General features: G+C 44.1%; 1 protein-coding gene across 1 annotated transcript in view; it reads right to left on the reverse strand.

Annotated features, from left to right (window-relative positions):
* Positions 1–3339: 3339 nt before the first annotated feature.
* Positions 3340–13468, reverse strand: part of LOC138562838 (RING finger protein 37-like) — a 270284-nt gene continuing 260155 nt past the window's right edge. The window contains exon 5 of the mRNA XM_069642811.1: positions 3340–4845. Within this exon, the coding sequence (XP_069498912.1) occupies positions 4637–4845 (209 nt within the window). The 3' untranslated portion in view covers positions 3340–4636. The remainder of the gene's footprint in view (positions 4846–13468) is intronic.

Here is a 13468-nt window from a genome sequence, read left to right on the forward strand (position 1 = left end):
AAAATGCACAGGAAAATCCATGAAGAATAGGTGCCACCCATGTTTGCCTATGTTGTGAGCACAGAAGGGCACTGCCTAAAACCACCATTGGGCTACACACAGTAGCCTGAAACCATTGCAAAAGGGGTAATGCTGATTGCCAAAAGCAACCCACAACTATTGGGAATTCATTCCTTCAACGGGCACAAAATTATTTTACTGCAGAACCACGCCAGTGCCATGTGCTGAACCTGGATAATATACTTCCATGTAAAATCTCTTGTTTGGAATGCATTCATTCAAGACTGATCCAAAAAAATGGACGCAGTACCGATAAATACCTCAAGGCGGCGCTACCGGTCTAAACTGACAGGGAAACTGCATGTCAGGAGTTGCAGGAGAGGCCTTTACATCAAAGGCTGGGAGTTAATTAAAATCTTAACCACATGCTGTTCCCAGAAGACAATCTGATTTAATTAACAGGCCAAAAGGCTGGGAACCCTTCTCACCTCAGGAAGCCCAGGAAATCACATGGTCATACTAACCAAATGCAAAGTGGCTCCCTGGTCTGCTGACCTCAGCCTCCCAGAGACCACACAATAGGCTCTTGCACTTGAATAGAATATGCTGATGTTGACTGCTGACTGTACACAAAGAGCTCCCAGCAGAAGAGACATGTGATCACTGACCCACCCAAGTCTTGGAGGCGGACTCCAACACTCTGAGAACTGAACTGAAAGCAAAATATATATTTTACAGAAACACTGATAACTCTTGGTAACCGGATGACAGAAATGTGAAATGTGGGGAACCTTAAAATGGAAACTTTGCCTACAATTCAAGCCCAAACTCCAATTTGTGTGATGTTCTGGGGCAAAACCCTGCTATTTATTGACACCACAGACACTGTATTTAAGCTAGACAAATGGAAAGTTACTGAGATATATGTAGTAGGGGGGTGTACATTTGTATAAATTTTAATGAAAAACCAATATTGCAAAACCAGTTAAAAAGCGCAAAATGTTGCCATTTCTGAATGCAAGCCCCCAGGAAGAGCAGAGTTTGAACAGAGTATACCTCATGTGATATGTGATGGGTGCATGTAATTTTAAACAACTGCGTATCTGTGCAATATGTATTTGGGTCAAATATAGATGTATGTGCAATTTGACAGGGGAGTGTCGTTTCTGCAGGCCATAAAACAGCCTCACCATGCCTCACATTTCCTTTACCCTATCAAGGAAGAGAGAAAAGCTTGACCAATGATCAGTTGAGAGAGGGGCTGGCTTAGTGATGCTGCGCACACACCCACTTTCAAAAGACATAAAAAGAGCCACTGGAAGACAGGTAGAGGATTCAAATCCAGTTGCTGCGGAGCGTTTTGCCGGACCACACAACATCCAGAAGATACCAGTTCCAGACTGACTCCAGCTACATACTCCAGAACCTAGAACTTATACTTTAGAACCTAAATCAGAGGCCTAAAACCACAAGCTGAGTTCTCTGCAGCAGGCCACAAATCATCGCAAGCTACTCACAGCCGGGCGAGCTGCTTGAATCCCTTGCCAAGAACTTTTGCTAGGACCAGTGCAGAGATCCAGGAGCCGTGCAGAGACCGCTGTATCCGGACAGACCAGACCAGTGCCAGACCAGACCAGCAGAGCAGAGACCAGACGCTGTGCGCAGAGACCGTCCGTGGCGAGATCGGAACCAAAGTCCAAAACCTGACAGATCTGTGGCGCGACCCAGACCTTCCAAATATATTGCGAGTACAGCTAGGACGGGGCAAAACCAAATCTCTTAGTTTAAAGTAATATAATTCAATCTATTTAACCTAGATAGAACTGCCTCCTGTCACCTGTCATTTGTAAAGCTGCACCACTGTTTTTTTGACAATTCTGCAGCTGCAAAGCGGTCACCTGTCATTTTGAGTTTACTTTAAATCCGAAAAACGACCTTTACAAATGTGTTCATATCTCTGGAACCGTTTGGGCTACGAACTTGGTTTAACTTTCCTCTGAAAGCTCAGAATCCAAGCTTTCCAACAAGCCTAGAACCGACTTCCTACTCCTTATACTTTTTCCGCAATCACGATTCACGCACTCGCGAATTTTGCCGCGATTTGGCCCGATTTCTTTACTTGTAAAAAGATAGCTGCTTTTGCCTCAACTGCTAAAATTCGTTTGCCTCTTAAGAACCATCCCTGAATCATTGCTAAAGTGAGCCTGAACTCATCCCAAGTAGCTACCACTCACCCTGAACCTCCAAAAGGGAATTAAAAGCATTTTCAGCATATTTCTCACTTCATTGCCACCACATTCAAAGCACTTGGGCCTGTGTTTTAAAACTCATACCTGTTTTCTCTAAGCTTGCTGGTGTGGGAATTGAATTTCGTATTGTCTTTGATTGCATTCCTGAGAACTGTGTGCTCCTCTTTCCATCTACATCCATGTCTTACATTGCAAAGGGGAGGGGGCTGAATTGCCAGAGAAAAGTGATTTTATCTTTTGCTAAAATCATATCAAGTATTTCTGTACTGCATTTTCTTCCTCATTGCTTTTCCCTTGAAATCATAAAAGTAGTTTTGCTACTTTATCCATCCTATACTAACTCCTCATTGATTGTAAAGAAGTGTGCTCGTGCCAGATTACCCATTATTGATCAACATCATATGTCTAAGTGTACTACCAGATATTAATTTATTATAAAGTGTGATATATATATATATTGTTTAAATTTTCAAATAAACCTTTTAAACTTGCAAAAGAGAACTACTTCTTGGCTCAGTGGGGTCAGGGGGATTCTAAGAGAGGGGTGTTATATAGGGGTAGTCATCCAGAACTCATGAACTGGACAAAGATATATCAATAAGGGTTTTCATTCAGTATCCCAGACTAGGCATTGACTTAGCTGTAGTGTTGAATTGAATCCTCTTACAGTACAGGCGCGTTATAAATACCATATCATATCACCTGGTGGTCATGAAATAATGCAGATTATTCAAAAGATCGAGAGACTACCTGTAGGTCTCCAAAAGACCAGGAGCTAGAACCAGAAGACACCATCAAATAACTGGCAAGGTTCTGTTGTAATTGGCCGTTGTCACATACACGCCTCCTGTCAACTTTCAAGAAGTACAGTTATGCACCACAATCCTTTATACTGCTGATCCAGCAGGCTATTGCCCAGTTTTCCAGAAGCTCTGTTTCTGCTTCTCTCTGGAGACTCATCTCCTTGTGGGTATATGCATGTGAAGAAAATGGGCAAGAACACTTTCCTCAGGCCCCACATTCCAAATCATGTTAAAATGAAATACACATCATGCACTGTGCAAGAATAAAGACCAACAATACACAAATGTAATTTAATTGTAACTTTATTAAGGCATAAAGTTACACCAACCAACGGAAGCTAAGCCCTTTACAACCATCAGTGTGGCATATGTAAATTATGCTTTATTTTTCTATAATCAATTTGTCAGAATACAGACTTTTTGCTTTAAGCCAGAAACATATGTCTGTTGAAAGCCATACTTAAACATTTGGCACCCACTTACTAGAACGCTATTCACAAAGCTGCAAGATATTGCAAAAGATTCAGCAGAAGACATCTTCTTAGGAGGAGTTACTAACATTACCACACAATAAGAAGTAAGGGTAATAAAGTACTGAAGCCGTTACTAACTTTGAAAAGCAACAGCACAGTGTCTCTTAAACACGAATAGAACGTTGACAATAGGTCAGACATGAAAAGGGAACTAAGGCACACACATCATGTTTTTTATTTTTCTAATTTATTTCTGCAAAAATTCCACATTCACAGCAGTTTTCAAAAAAAGAAAAAATGGTTAAGACGTCATACAGGGCAAATCTTCATCACTCCTTGCCCGTTATCGGTGTACAGAATATTAAACCCACCAACTTCACTGTGACTGGACACCACCCTTCTGTGACATGGAAAGTGCACAATAAGTGCCCGATGAATACATATGGCATATAACTTATTTAAATAGCGCCCACAGACACGATGACTACTGGGAGAACAGGAAAGAGCATTTATGACATTTAAGACCCATAACTTTAGTATGAATGTTATCAAGAACTGAAGGACACTTCACAGAAGCAACGTAAGGTATTTGGCCTTCAAGAATAGTGATAAAAAAAAGCAAGCGAAGACACAAACTAGGAGTAACACTGTATCCTATCAATGACCCACACCTCATTATCTGCTTGTAATGTGGTGACCCATTAAGCAAAGGCATAAGAAGTTCAGTCCCCCTTGGAGATATCCTCCCACAGCAAACATGCTGAAGATCCACCAACGGTTTAAGTCAGCAGATAGGAGAGCAGCATGGGCAGCCATAGAAATCAAAAATCCATAATATTTGTTCAGGCTGAAAAGCCGTTTATGTGCCAAAGAATGTCAGAATAATTATAGCATCATTCACCGGAAGAAAGCTTCTAACCTAATTACACAGAAGATACAATACAGCTTCAGTGTTGCTGATAACAAGCCTTTAAGCCTCCTAGAGGGTTCTCTTTGTGAAGAACCTTAATCTTATGAATGACACCCGCTTTTCATAGGAAGAGGCCTGAAAACGAAAAATCACCCCATACTCTGTTTCTTTCTGAAAATCATCACTCTTCAGAAAAGTAAATTAGAGATGAACCCTTAGCATATCACGAGCAGCAAATGAACTCTTACAATTCAAGCACAAAACAGAAAAAGATTTCTGCTTTTCAGAGAGACACGGACGACATATCAGGTGACCACAGGGAAGTTGATAAACCGGCTCAGTTTTGAAATAGGCAGAAAATGTTCTAGAGCAGGACGAACATCCTTGAACTGTGCTTATCCTATTGTGATCTGAAAAGGTCAAAGATTAGAGTTAGTAATCAAAAAGCATTGCTTATGCTACACGCATGCAACAATGATTAACAAAAGAGGGAAACATGACCCTTCCCCTCTATAATGAGACCCAGTCAGACTCAGTTTATATGAACTCCATTCTAGATTATAGGAGATACTCAGAGCATTGAAAGTTTAGGAACACAGGTGGACAGCACAAATACAAGGCTTCTCAATCATTCATGTCCAACCCCGTTTAAAAATACACCTGCCTTGTTCCTTATTGCTAAGTATGCATGATGGATTTAAGAACTGGGCTGTGAAATGTAATGGTAGGCGACTGTTCGCAGCTGAGGTGTTACCAATGGTGCTTCTGATACTTTTACACAAGAGATGTATCTAATTAAACACTGTCCGATATCACAGAATTGTTAAAAAGACTTCAAATGGTCTGAGCTTCATTGATGGACATTGGAACTAGGGCGCAACTGTCTTTATGGTCTCCATTATCTTCCACTATATATTCAATGTGTACCACAGCTCTCAGTTTCAACAGTACTGTCAAACATGAATCCAAACACTCGCAAATCCATTTGTGACTAGGGGTACCACGTTACCTACTGTTCATCAGAGGAAGAAGTTAAGCTTGCATTTAAGTCCACCATTTTCTCTTGAAACACTATAATTTACTCACTAAAGCAACTTTTGCAATGGTGGGCCATGTTGCGCTCTCTACAGACTTATGATGCACATCATGTGTACCACAACAGATATATTTTTGCAGTGCAGTAATACATTAAATCAAAGTTGCAGCTGCACCTTTGTCGAGGTCACTGTCCCCTTATCTGTATGCACTTCCAGTCATCATTCAAACTCTCCACGGATGCTTAAACAAAGAGAATTGCAGTGATGGAGCGTATGAAGGAAATGCGACATGGACTAGACCACTCAAGTCACTACAGTGAGTAGCCTGGTACTTCCTTTTCCTGTTCTGCCAGATTCTAGGGACAGATGATCAAGCACAGATATATGAGTGTGAGACAGTGCACTACTCCATTTAGATACAAATGTGTGTAAGCAGCAAGTTGGAATGTTGTTGGTTGGGGTCAATGTATAATGTTGACAGAATATTTGCTGCATAGCCAAAGCACAAAAAATGACATCCAGAGAGACAGGTCTCTAGTACCCTATGGGTGCTGCCTTGGCCCTCGCAGTAAAGTTTAATTCCCCCCAGAAGAGAGATCTACTATTGGGAACATTTCTCAATTATTTCCTCAAAAAAATCAGTAGAAAAATACTCTTGTAATCCTGGGCCACACTGACTACAGTACACTGCACCCCACTTGCATGTTGGTTTCATGGGAGTTTAAGCACGATAGACTAGTTCTCCAGACCACCAGTTCTTCAGACCATCTAGTGGCCCAGAAATGAATGCATGCTATTTACAAGGAAGCTCTACATATCCTGTTTGGGAACTTAAAAACGACTTTTGATTATGTATCCAGACCAGAACTGTAAGCAATGATGGATCACTTTTCTTTGCGACCAGCATTATTGAAAGCACGTTTTGTATTGCGACAATTTTGCTACCATCAGGAGAACTTTCTAGAGTTATTCTGTAGAAAAAGGCATAAGACAGGGTTGTGCAAGAGTCCCTTTGCTGTTTTGCATTTTTGTTAAATAAATGACTGGACCACAGAAATATTATCATTAAGCATGGAGGTGTTGAGGCTCAAAAGGGAACGATTGGGAATACTATTTTCAGCTGACGCTGCCTTGGTTTTTAGGTTCACGAGGGGGCTACAATAACAGATGGATACGTATAATATGGTCAACAAATGAAAAGGTCACAGGATTGTCAAATAATATATGGCTCTCCACTAAAAAAGAAAAAATCACTTACTCTTCATTTCTGTAAGGTAAAGAGTTTGAAAAGGTCAACATATTTGACTACCTTTGGGTATCAGTTACTTAGCGCACGTTCGTCCGGAGGCATCATGGCGCTGGAAAGATGAATAAATAGTTTTCAAGTTACTGTTTCTAGAAAAGCAGTGTCTTCAGTTTCTGACAGAAGGCAAAGTGGTCGGTGATCTCCCGCAGGGAAAGAGGCAGCAATAAAAACAAAAATATGCTTGCTTACCTTTTTCTTCTTTTTAAAATCTTCGAAACAAAGCGAGAAGAAACTGGACAGCCTGGCAACCAATTGTTACTGTCCCAAAGTAGCTTTCTGTTCCTCAAGTCATCAATACATAGCAGCGTTTTCGTAGATTGTAATTGAGACCATGGACTTCCATGCAGGGTATGCTGGGAAGGCGATGAGGAATCTGCAGGAGCAGAATCCATAGAAAGAACATTACTGTTAAGTCATTTTTCCTTTGACAAATTGCATTCTCCCACAGATTCCTCATCTTGATAAGGCTCCTAAAGCAGCGTACATGCTGTTGGAGGGTTAGAATCACAACAGGAAACACTGTTAAAACTGCCCTACCAAAGCGAGCATCGTGCAAAATCCAAGCTGCAATGCTTGGCAAACGTGTGCAAAGAGGATCACGTTGACGCCCAACAAATGTCTTGAGCTGGTACTCCCGAGTGGGCCCAAAGCCCTGCCAGTACCTCCTCACCTGCATTCTAATAACATTCAGAAATACACTGCACTATCCAACGCGAGAGTCTGCTTGGTAACAGCTGGCCCCAACCTGGATTGCGACAAAGCAATGAATAACTGGTCATCCTTCCTGAAAAAGCCTGTTTTAGCCAGGTAAAAACTCAGCGCCAGCTTGGGATTCAACCTCTGGAGTCTCCCCTCATCCTTAGAGGGATGACGTGGAGGGTAAAACACGAAGATCGATACTTTGACTCAGATGAAATTCGGACACCATCTTTGGTAAAAACATAGGGTGCACTTTCAAGTACCTTAAAAAGCCTCAGGAAGGGGGCTTTACAAGAGTGCCTACAATTCACTGACCCTTCTTGCAGACGTGATTGCCACCAAAAAAGCAGTCTTCAATGAGGCTAATCTGATAGGAGCCGAATGCAGAGGCTCAAACGGAGCAGCCATAAGGAAATTGATAACCAAGTTCAAATCCCAATCAGGGACCACAAAAGGTGAAGGAAGGAAAGAATAAACCAGGCCCTTCAAGAACTGGACCACCAATGGAACGATAACGAGTGAATTAGATGCCCATTTACAGTAGCCACTTGTAGGCCTGATTTGGCTATGGGCAACAGAAACTCCATCACCAGGGACGTTGGACATTACATGGGATCCACTCCCTTTGCCTTGCACCAAATCACAAACCTTCTACATCTGCACTCGTACAGAGACCAAGTGGATGTCTACGTGCAGCCAGCAACACCTCTAGCACCTCCTCGTTGAGGTCCCAGTCCCTGTACCTCAGCCTCTCAAGAGCCAAGCATGCAGTTTGAGAAGATTTGTGTGAAGCACATTTTCTCCCGACTGTGACAAGAGGTCCAGCCTCCGAGGAAACTAGAGAGGTGGGCATATGGCCAGTTCCAGGAGATCCAGGTACTATGTACACCTTGCCCAGTCTGGGCAATCAGGATGAGGTGAGCCCTGAATCACTGCAACCTCCTAATAACCCAAGGGATGACCGGTTGCAGCAGGAATGTATAATGGACGTTGAAGAACCACTGAACCAGAAACGCATCCCCGATGCTCCTCTTCGGTGAAATTCCCTTGAACAGAACTGCTTCCATTTCGTGTTGTCCATCACAAACCGGTTCACCGTCAGGGTGCCCAACCAGGTGAAGATCTATGTAATGCCCTCCAGGCAGTGCTCCAGATAAGATTTTGAGGTGGGAGTATTTTACGCATGCTTTTTCAAATTAGAGAGTAAATGCAATATCAAGAGAATAAAAATTAGATTTCTCCTCTGCAAGAGAGTAAAATGTATCCAACACATACTATTGAATAGTGTATTTTAAAGCGCAATATGCAGAGAGGTGATGGAAGTCTTTCTTGAGAGTAACAGCTTCAAAGTTTTACTGCGTTTGTTCCAAGTACATTTTTCTGAACAAAAACAGTAAAACTTTAACACTGCCAGTTTTGGGGAAAGGCTTCCCTCCCCTCTCTACCTAACAAAATACAAGTGCGCACATCCAGGGGTGCACCTAGGCTAAAATTTAGGCGGGGACTAACCCTTCAAATGTTGGGAGGGGCTCCAACTTCAGAGACGGTGGAGGAGTGGCAAACTTACTTGCGTAGGGGCATCTAACTACATTACTCATTGTAATGAGACTATTCCAGTGCAGCTTCAATGTTACAATCAGTTAACTCTCTCAATTTAAGTCTGAAACACCCACTTCTTGCAGATCCTGAAGGTCCTAGAAAGTGTGAAAATGGCAGATGGAGTGCAATGAAAGATTCAATATCATAGCATAACAGGACAGTGTGGGGCAGTTCTCTGGACGGCCCAAGCAACTTCAGTGGCTGGGAGCAACAGTGGAGAAAATGTAATGTTGGTTCTACCACAGTCCGCTATACTAGAATCTCTGGTACACTGACTGGCTGGTGAGACTGCCTGTCAAATCCAGTGTTATGAGACTGGGGGAGGGCCAGAGCAATAATACAATTCTATACGCCCCATATAGAATTGCATTATTGCTGCACTGTGATGTGCCTGTGTTTAACAGTTAACTGCTCACACACGTTTACTGGAATATTGGCTCTTCCTATAGGAAGGAGGGGCTCAGGGAGAAACTGTCACAGTGGCTGAATCCACCTATTATTGATGTTCAAGCGTCTGCATCACCTGGACGATTTGCAGATTACACTTGTGAGGCTGCTAGGTCAGACTCTTTGTAATTGCCCGACCTTTGAAGAGATTTACTGCACTGTTAAAATCAGCTGTAAATGCACAGGATTTTGTGACTAATTGTGCTGCGCGGTGTTGCAGAGCTATGAATGGGTTTGCTAGGGTCACACTTAGCTGTCTGGTTAAAGGCCCTGCTTCTATCAGTGAAGATGGATAAATCATATTCAACTCAATGTTAATGTTAAAGGCTATTTATGCTGTGCACTATCACCACTGGAGTGTTCCCCTGGCGCTCTGGCGGATCTGAATGGAAAAAGGGTAGGACAGGTTAGTAGGCTTGAGTGTGAAAAGTGCAAGAGAGCTGTGATGTGCCGTTAGGAGCTTCAGTTCGGTTAATACCGTTCGCAGTGCTGTGTAGACATCACACAGGTCCCACCACCCAGAAGCTGCATTTCCACAGTCTGCTAGAGACAGCACTAATATGTGAGGGACATGGACAATTGCACAGGCTACATTAGCCGCTGCAGAGCCCTGTCATTTATTCCATAGCTCTAAACATGCTTAGTGTTCTCTCCTTAAACAGAAGATGGTCCATGAAGAACACTTTTTAGAGAGTTATGTCTGCTTGGGGGATGATCCCATTAAAGAGTACCCGAAAGATTGGGCTTTTGTCGAGGCAAAATTAACATACCACATCCAAAATAAAAACATGTTATGTCCCTTCTCCATGGATCGAACTTGAGTGATAGCAATTAACCCTGTTCAGATTCAGCCAAATAAATCAAGGGCCATGCATGACATTTTTGGTACTTCCGTTTCAGGCCGGTTCCCGTCCCCAATCAAACTCACCAGACAGAACCTGTGCGTTCTGAAGAATTGATTTAAAAAAGCAACCGCTTTCAGCGATTCCTGTGCTAAGCACATGCCCTTTCCACCATGCCCGAAAGTGTGTGTCCTACTGCTATTACAGTAATACGGCATAGCAGTTCACACAACGGAGCAGGACGATTCGGCACAGCCAGTTCGGCGCGGGCCGATTCGCTGCAACCGCTTTAGCGCGGGAGACATTTGGGTTTGCCTGTTGGGGGTGTCCCGTTCCCCCACTCGCGATGCCTGTAAGCCCCCAAGCACCCACAGACTCACACGGAGACGTCTGCTGTGCTCGGGATTCCCGGTCACACTAACGCGGCCGGGAACGCCCCCTTTATTTATACAGCACACGGCGGCGTGCAATGTCACGCCGCCGCGTGCGTGTCCCTTAAAGGGGCAGAGCCACAGCGCCCATTTTGGCACGCCCAGTTCGGCGCTGGGACGTTTCGCCGCAGGGATCTTTTGGCGCTAAGGAAACAGTTGAAAGGTTGATCTTTTTTTCAAGAATAACAATAAAAATTAAAACACAAAGTGCCGTTTCTGTGTACAATAAACACGTTTTCTTCTGCAAATAGGCCACCCGGAGTCACTGCTTTCTGCGGAAATGCTGACTCGATCTATGCCTGCATTTCACCCCTACGCCACAATTAGACTGACCCAATACTCGTACCATGTATGTCTGACACGTGTCGCATTACTCATTCTTGGATCATTGCGATTGCTTTTCCATTTGTAAAAGTACAGCAACCTTCCTGCACAATGCACATATGATGAGACAAAGGAAACGGGATTGGCCACCTGGCGAACGCTCCGCAAGTCGTTTCATGAACCGTGACAGGGGCGAACATAATTGGATATTTCAGCTTTGAGCAATTATGCTGTAAGAGAGGGGTCATTATCCAGTTGATTTTGCACATTCGGGGATCACGCAGGTTTCTTAAATCTTTTAAAGCACGAGTACGCAGAGGGAAATAGATTACTTTATCCCTGCGTGCAGGGTGCCTAGGGCTGGGCACGAGAGGCAGAAGGGCCGGCCCTGGGCCCTGCTCTGTAATTACAGATCATTAAATGGCCTCATCAGGTGTCCTCACCACTCTGCAATGTGCCTCGCCCCCAGGAATGCGAGGCGCCAGCCCCCGCACTGAGGAACCGGCTGTGCCGCCACCGACAAGCGAGCACAAATACCAGAGGTTAACAGGGTTAATTTCCCCATACTGATCTACGTAACAGTGTTAATTTCCCCTCTTAGACACGTTCCAGCGTCTGTCTGGAAGGTGTCCCAGTCCCTCCCGTCCCCACCTTTGGTCCCATTTTAAGCATTTATTCAAATAGCTATACTGTGCCAACAAGACAGCTCAGATGGATAAGGCACATTTTACAGAAAACTCAGGTCACAAGTTCAGCTTGCTGCAAAAGAGTCGTCGGCGTGGTCATGCCTCTGCTGTAAAGCGCTCTATCTTCAAATAACAAATACATAGCACAGTGGGTTAATGTGTCTGCTGCCAGTTGCAATCCTAGTAAGATAGCTGCGTGGGTGTAGCCCTTCGGCAAAGATGCCTGTGTAACCTGCAGGTCACATGTTCCCAATGCACTAAAGTAGTCCAATCAGGAAATGTGCCAGTCTAGAGCTCCGTCTACAGCTTGTGGAGTTTAGGCTCCAGTTACAGTTAGACATCTCAGGGGAGTCCTTTGTCCTCTGCCAATAGCTATGACTAAACTGCAGCAGGTTTCACGAAACTTGTGAAGCCAGATAGCTCAGCAGGTACATGTGCCTGCATCCGAGTTCTGTATAGAGCTCAAGGGAAAGAGTTAATTCCTGGCAGTGCTGACGTCATTTTACAAAGTTGCAGAGCACATCGAGTTGGGTAATAACACCTATTTATCTAAAGCGCCAAGAGACAGTGCAGTGGGTGCTGTGCACTGTCTGCAGTTTACTCTAGCCCAGTACACCGCATCTGCCTGTGGGTCCCGTGCTGGATGAGGCACCTATTGCGATTGGCTAACATTGGGCTCCAAGGATGCATCTTAATCCTGACCTGCTGATGCTGCCTAAGCTATTCCACTAGCGGTACCCACATTTATTCAAAGCACCTCGATCCTAAGACGCTCCACACCTGGCTATTCCAACACTGGGACCTGCACTGAGCTCACTTGATGCACCCCGGTCCAGCCATATCTCTTGACACCCCTTCCCAGTCAGAAGCATTGCGGCGAGCGCTGCATTCTGTCTGCAACCTCCTCAAAGCGCCAGAGGCATGGTGCCGCCCTTACTCACAGGGCTCTATCCATGTTCCTTACCCAGGACTATCTCCACCCCTGTCCATTAAAAACCTGTGACCCACACAGAGATCGCATCAGTCTACATCATCCATGACATACACCAGCCTTCTCTATTCCAACAATGGGACCCGCACATGGCTCTACTGACGCACCTCACCCATGACCAGAGTCAGTACTGCCTACTCCAACAATGGGACCCACATATGGCTCCACTGATGTCCCTCGTCCATGACACATCCAGCCCTACCTATTAAAACTTTGGGACCTGTGCAGTCCCACCCCTGCCAAATCCAACAGGGCTGGAACTGCCATTGAAAATATTGCAAATAATCCACGAAAATGGGGCGAGAGAAATATAGAAGGGAAAAGCAGAGGGTGACAACGGGAAAAAGAGGAAGAACAAAGTTTAAACCAAATCCACACGTACAATTCTATTCAAATGCAACACGTTAACGGGCACACTACCTGTCAACGTGCTGCATTTAAAAAGAATTATGCCAAAAAGGGGTGTACCGTTCACACAAAGCTAGCATTTGCAAAATATGTGTTCTAGCGCCATCTACTGGAAAGAAAGAATAGGGGAATTCTCAAAAAAGTACTGTGGCCAGCCTGCGTAAATGGTACGAAAATAAAAATAAAATGTGGCGTTTTTACATTATTTTACTGCGTAAAAAGCCCAAATACGCTCCTTATCTGGAGGGCTGCCTCCAGGCATA

This window comes from Ambystoma mexicanum, unplaced genomic scaffold (assembly GCF_040938575.1).
Source record: "Ambystoma mexicanum isolate Mex_15411 unplaced genomic scaffold, UKY_AmexF1_1 Mex_scaf79, whole genome shotgun sequence".
Classification (NCBI taxonomy): Eukaryota; Metazoa; Chordata; class Amphibia; order Caudata; family Ambystomatidae; genus Ambystoma; species Ambystoma mexicanum.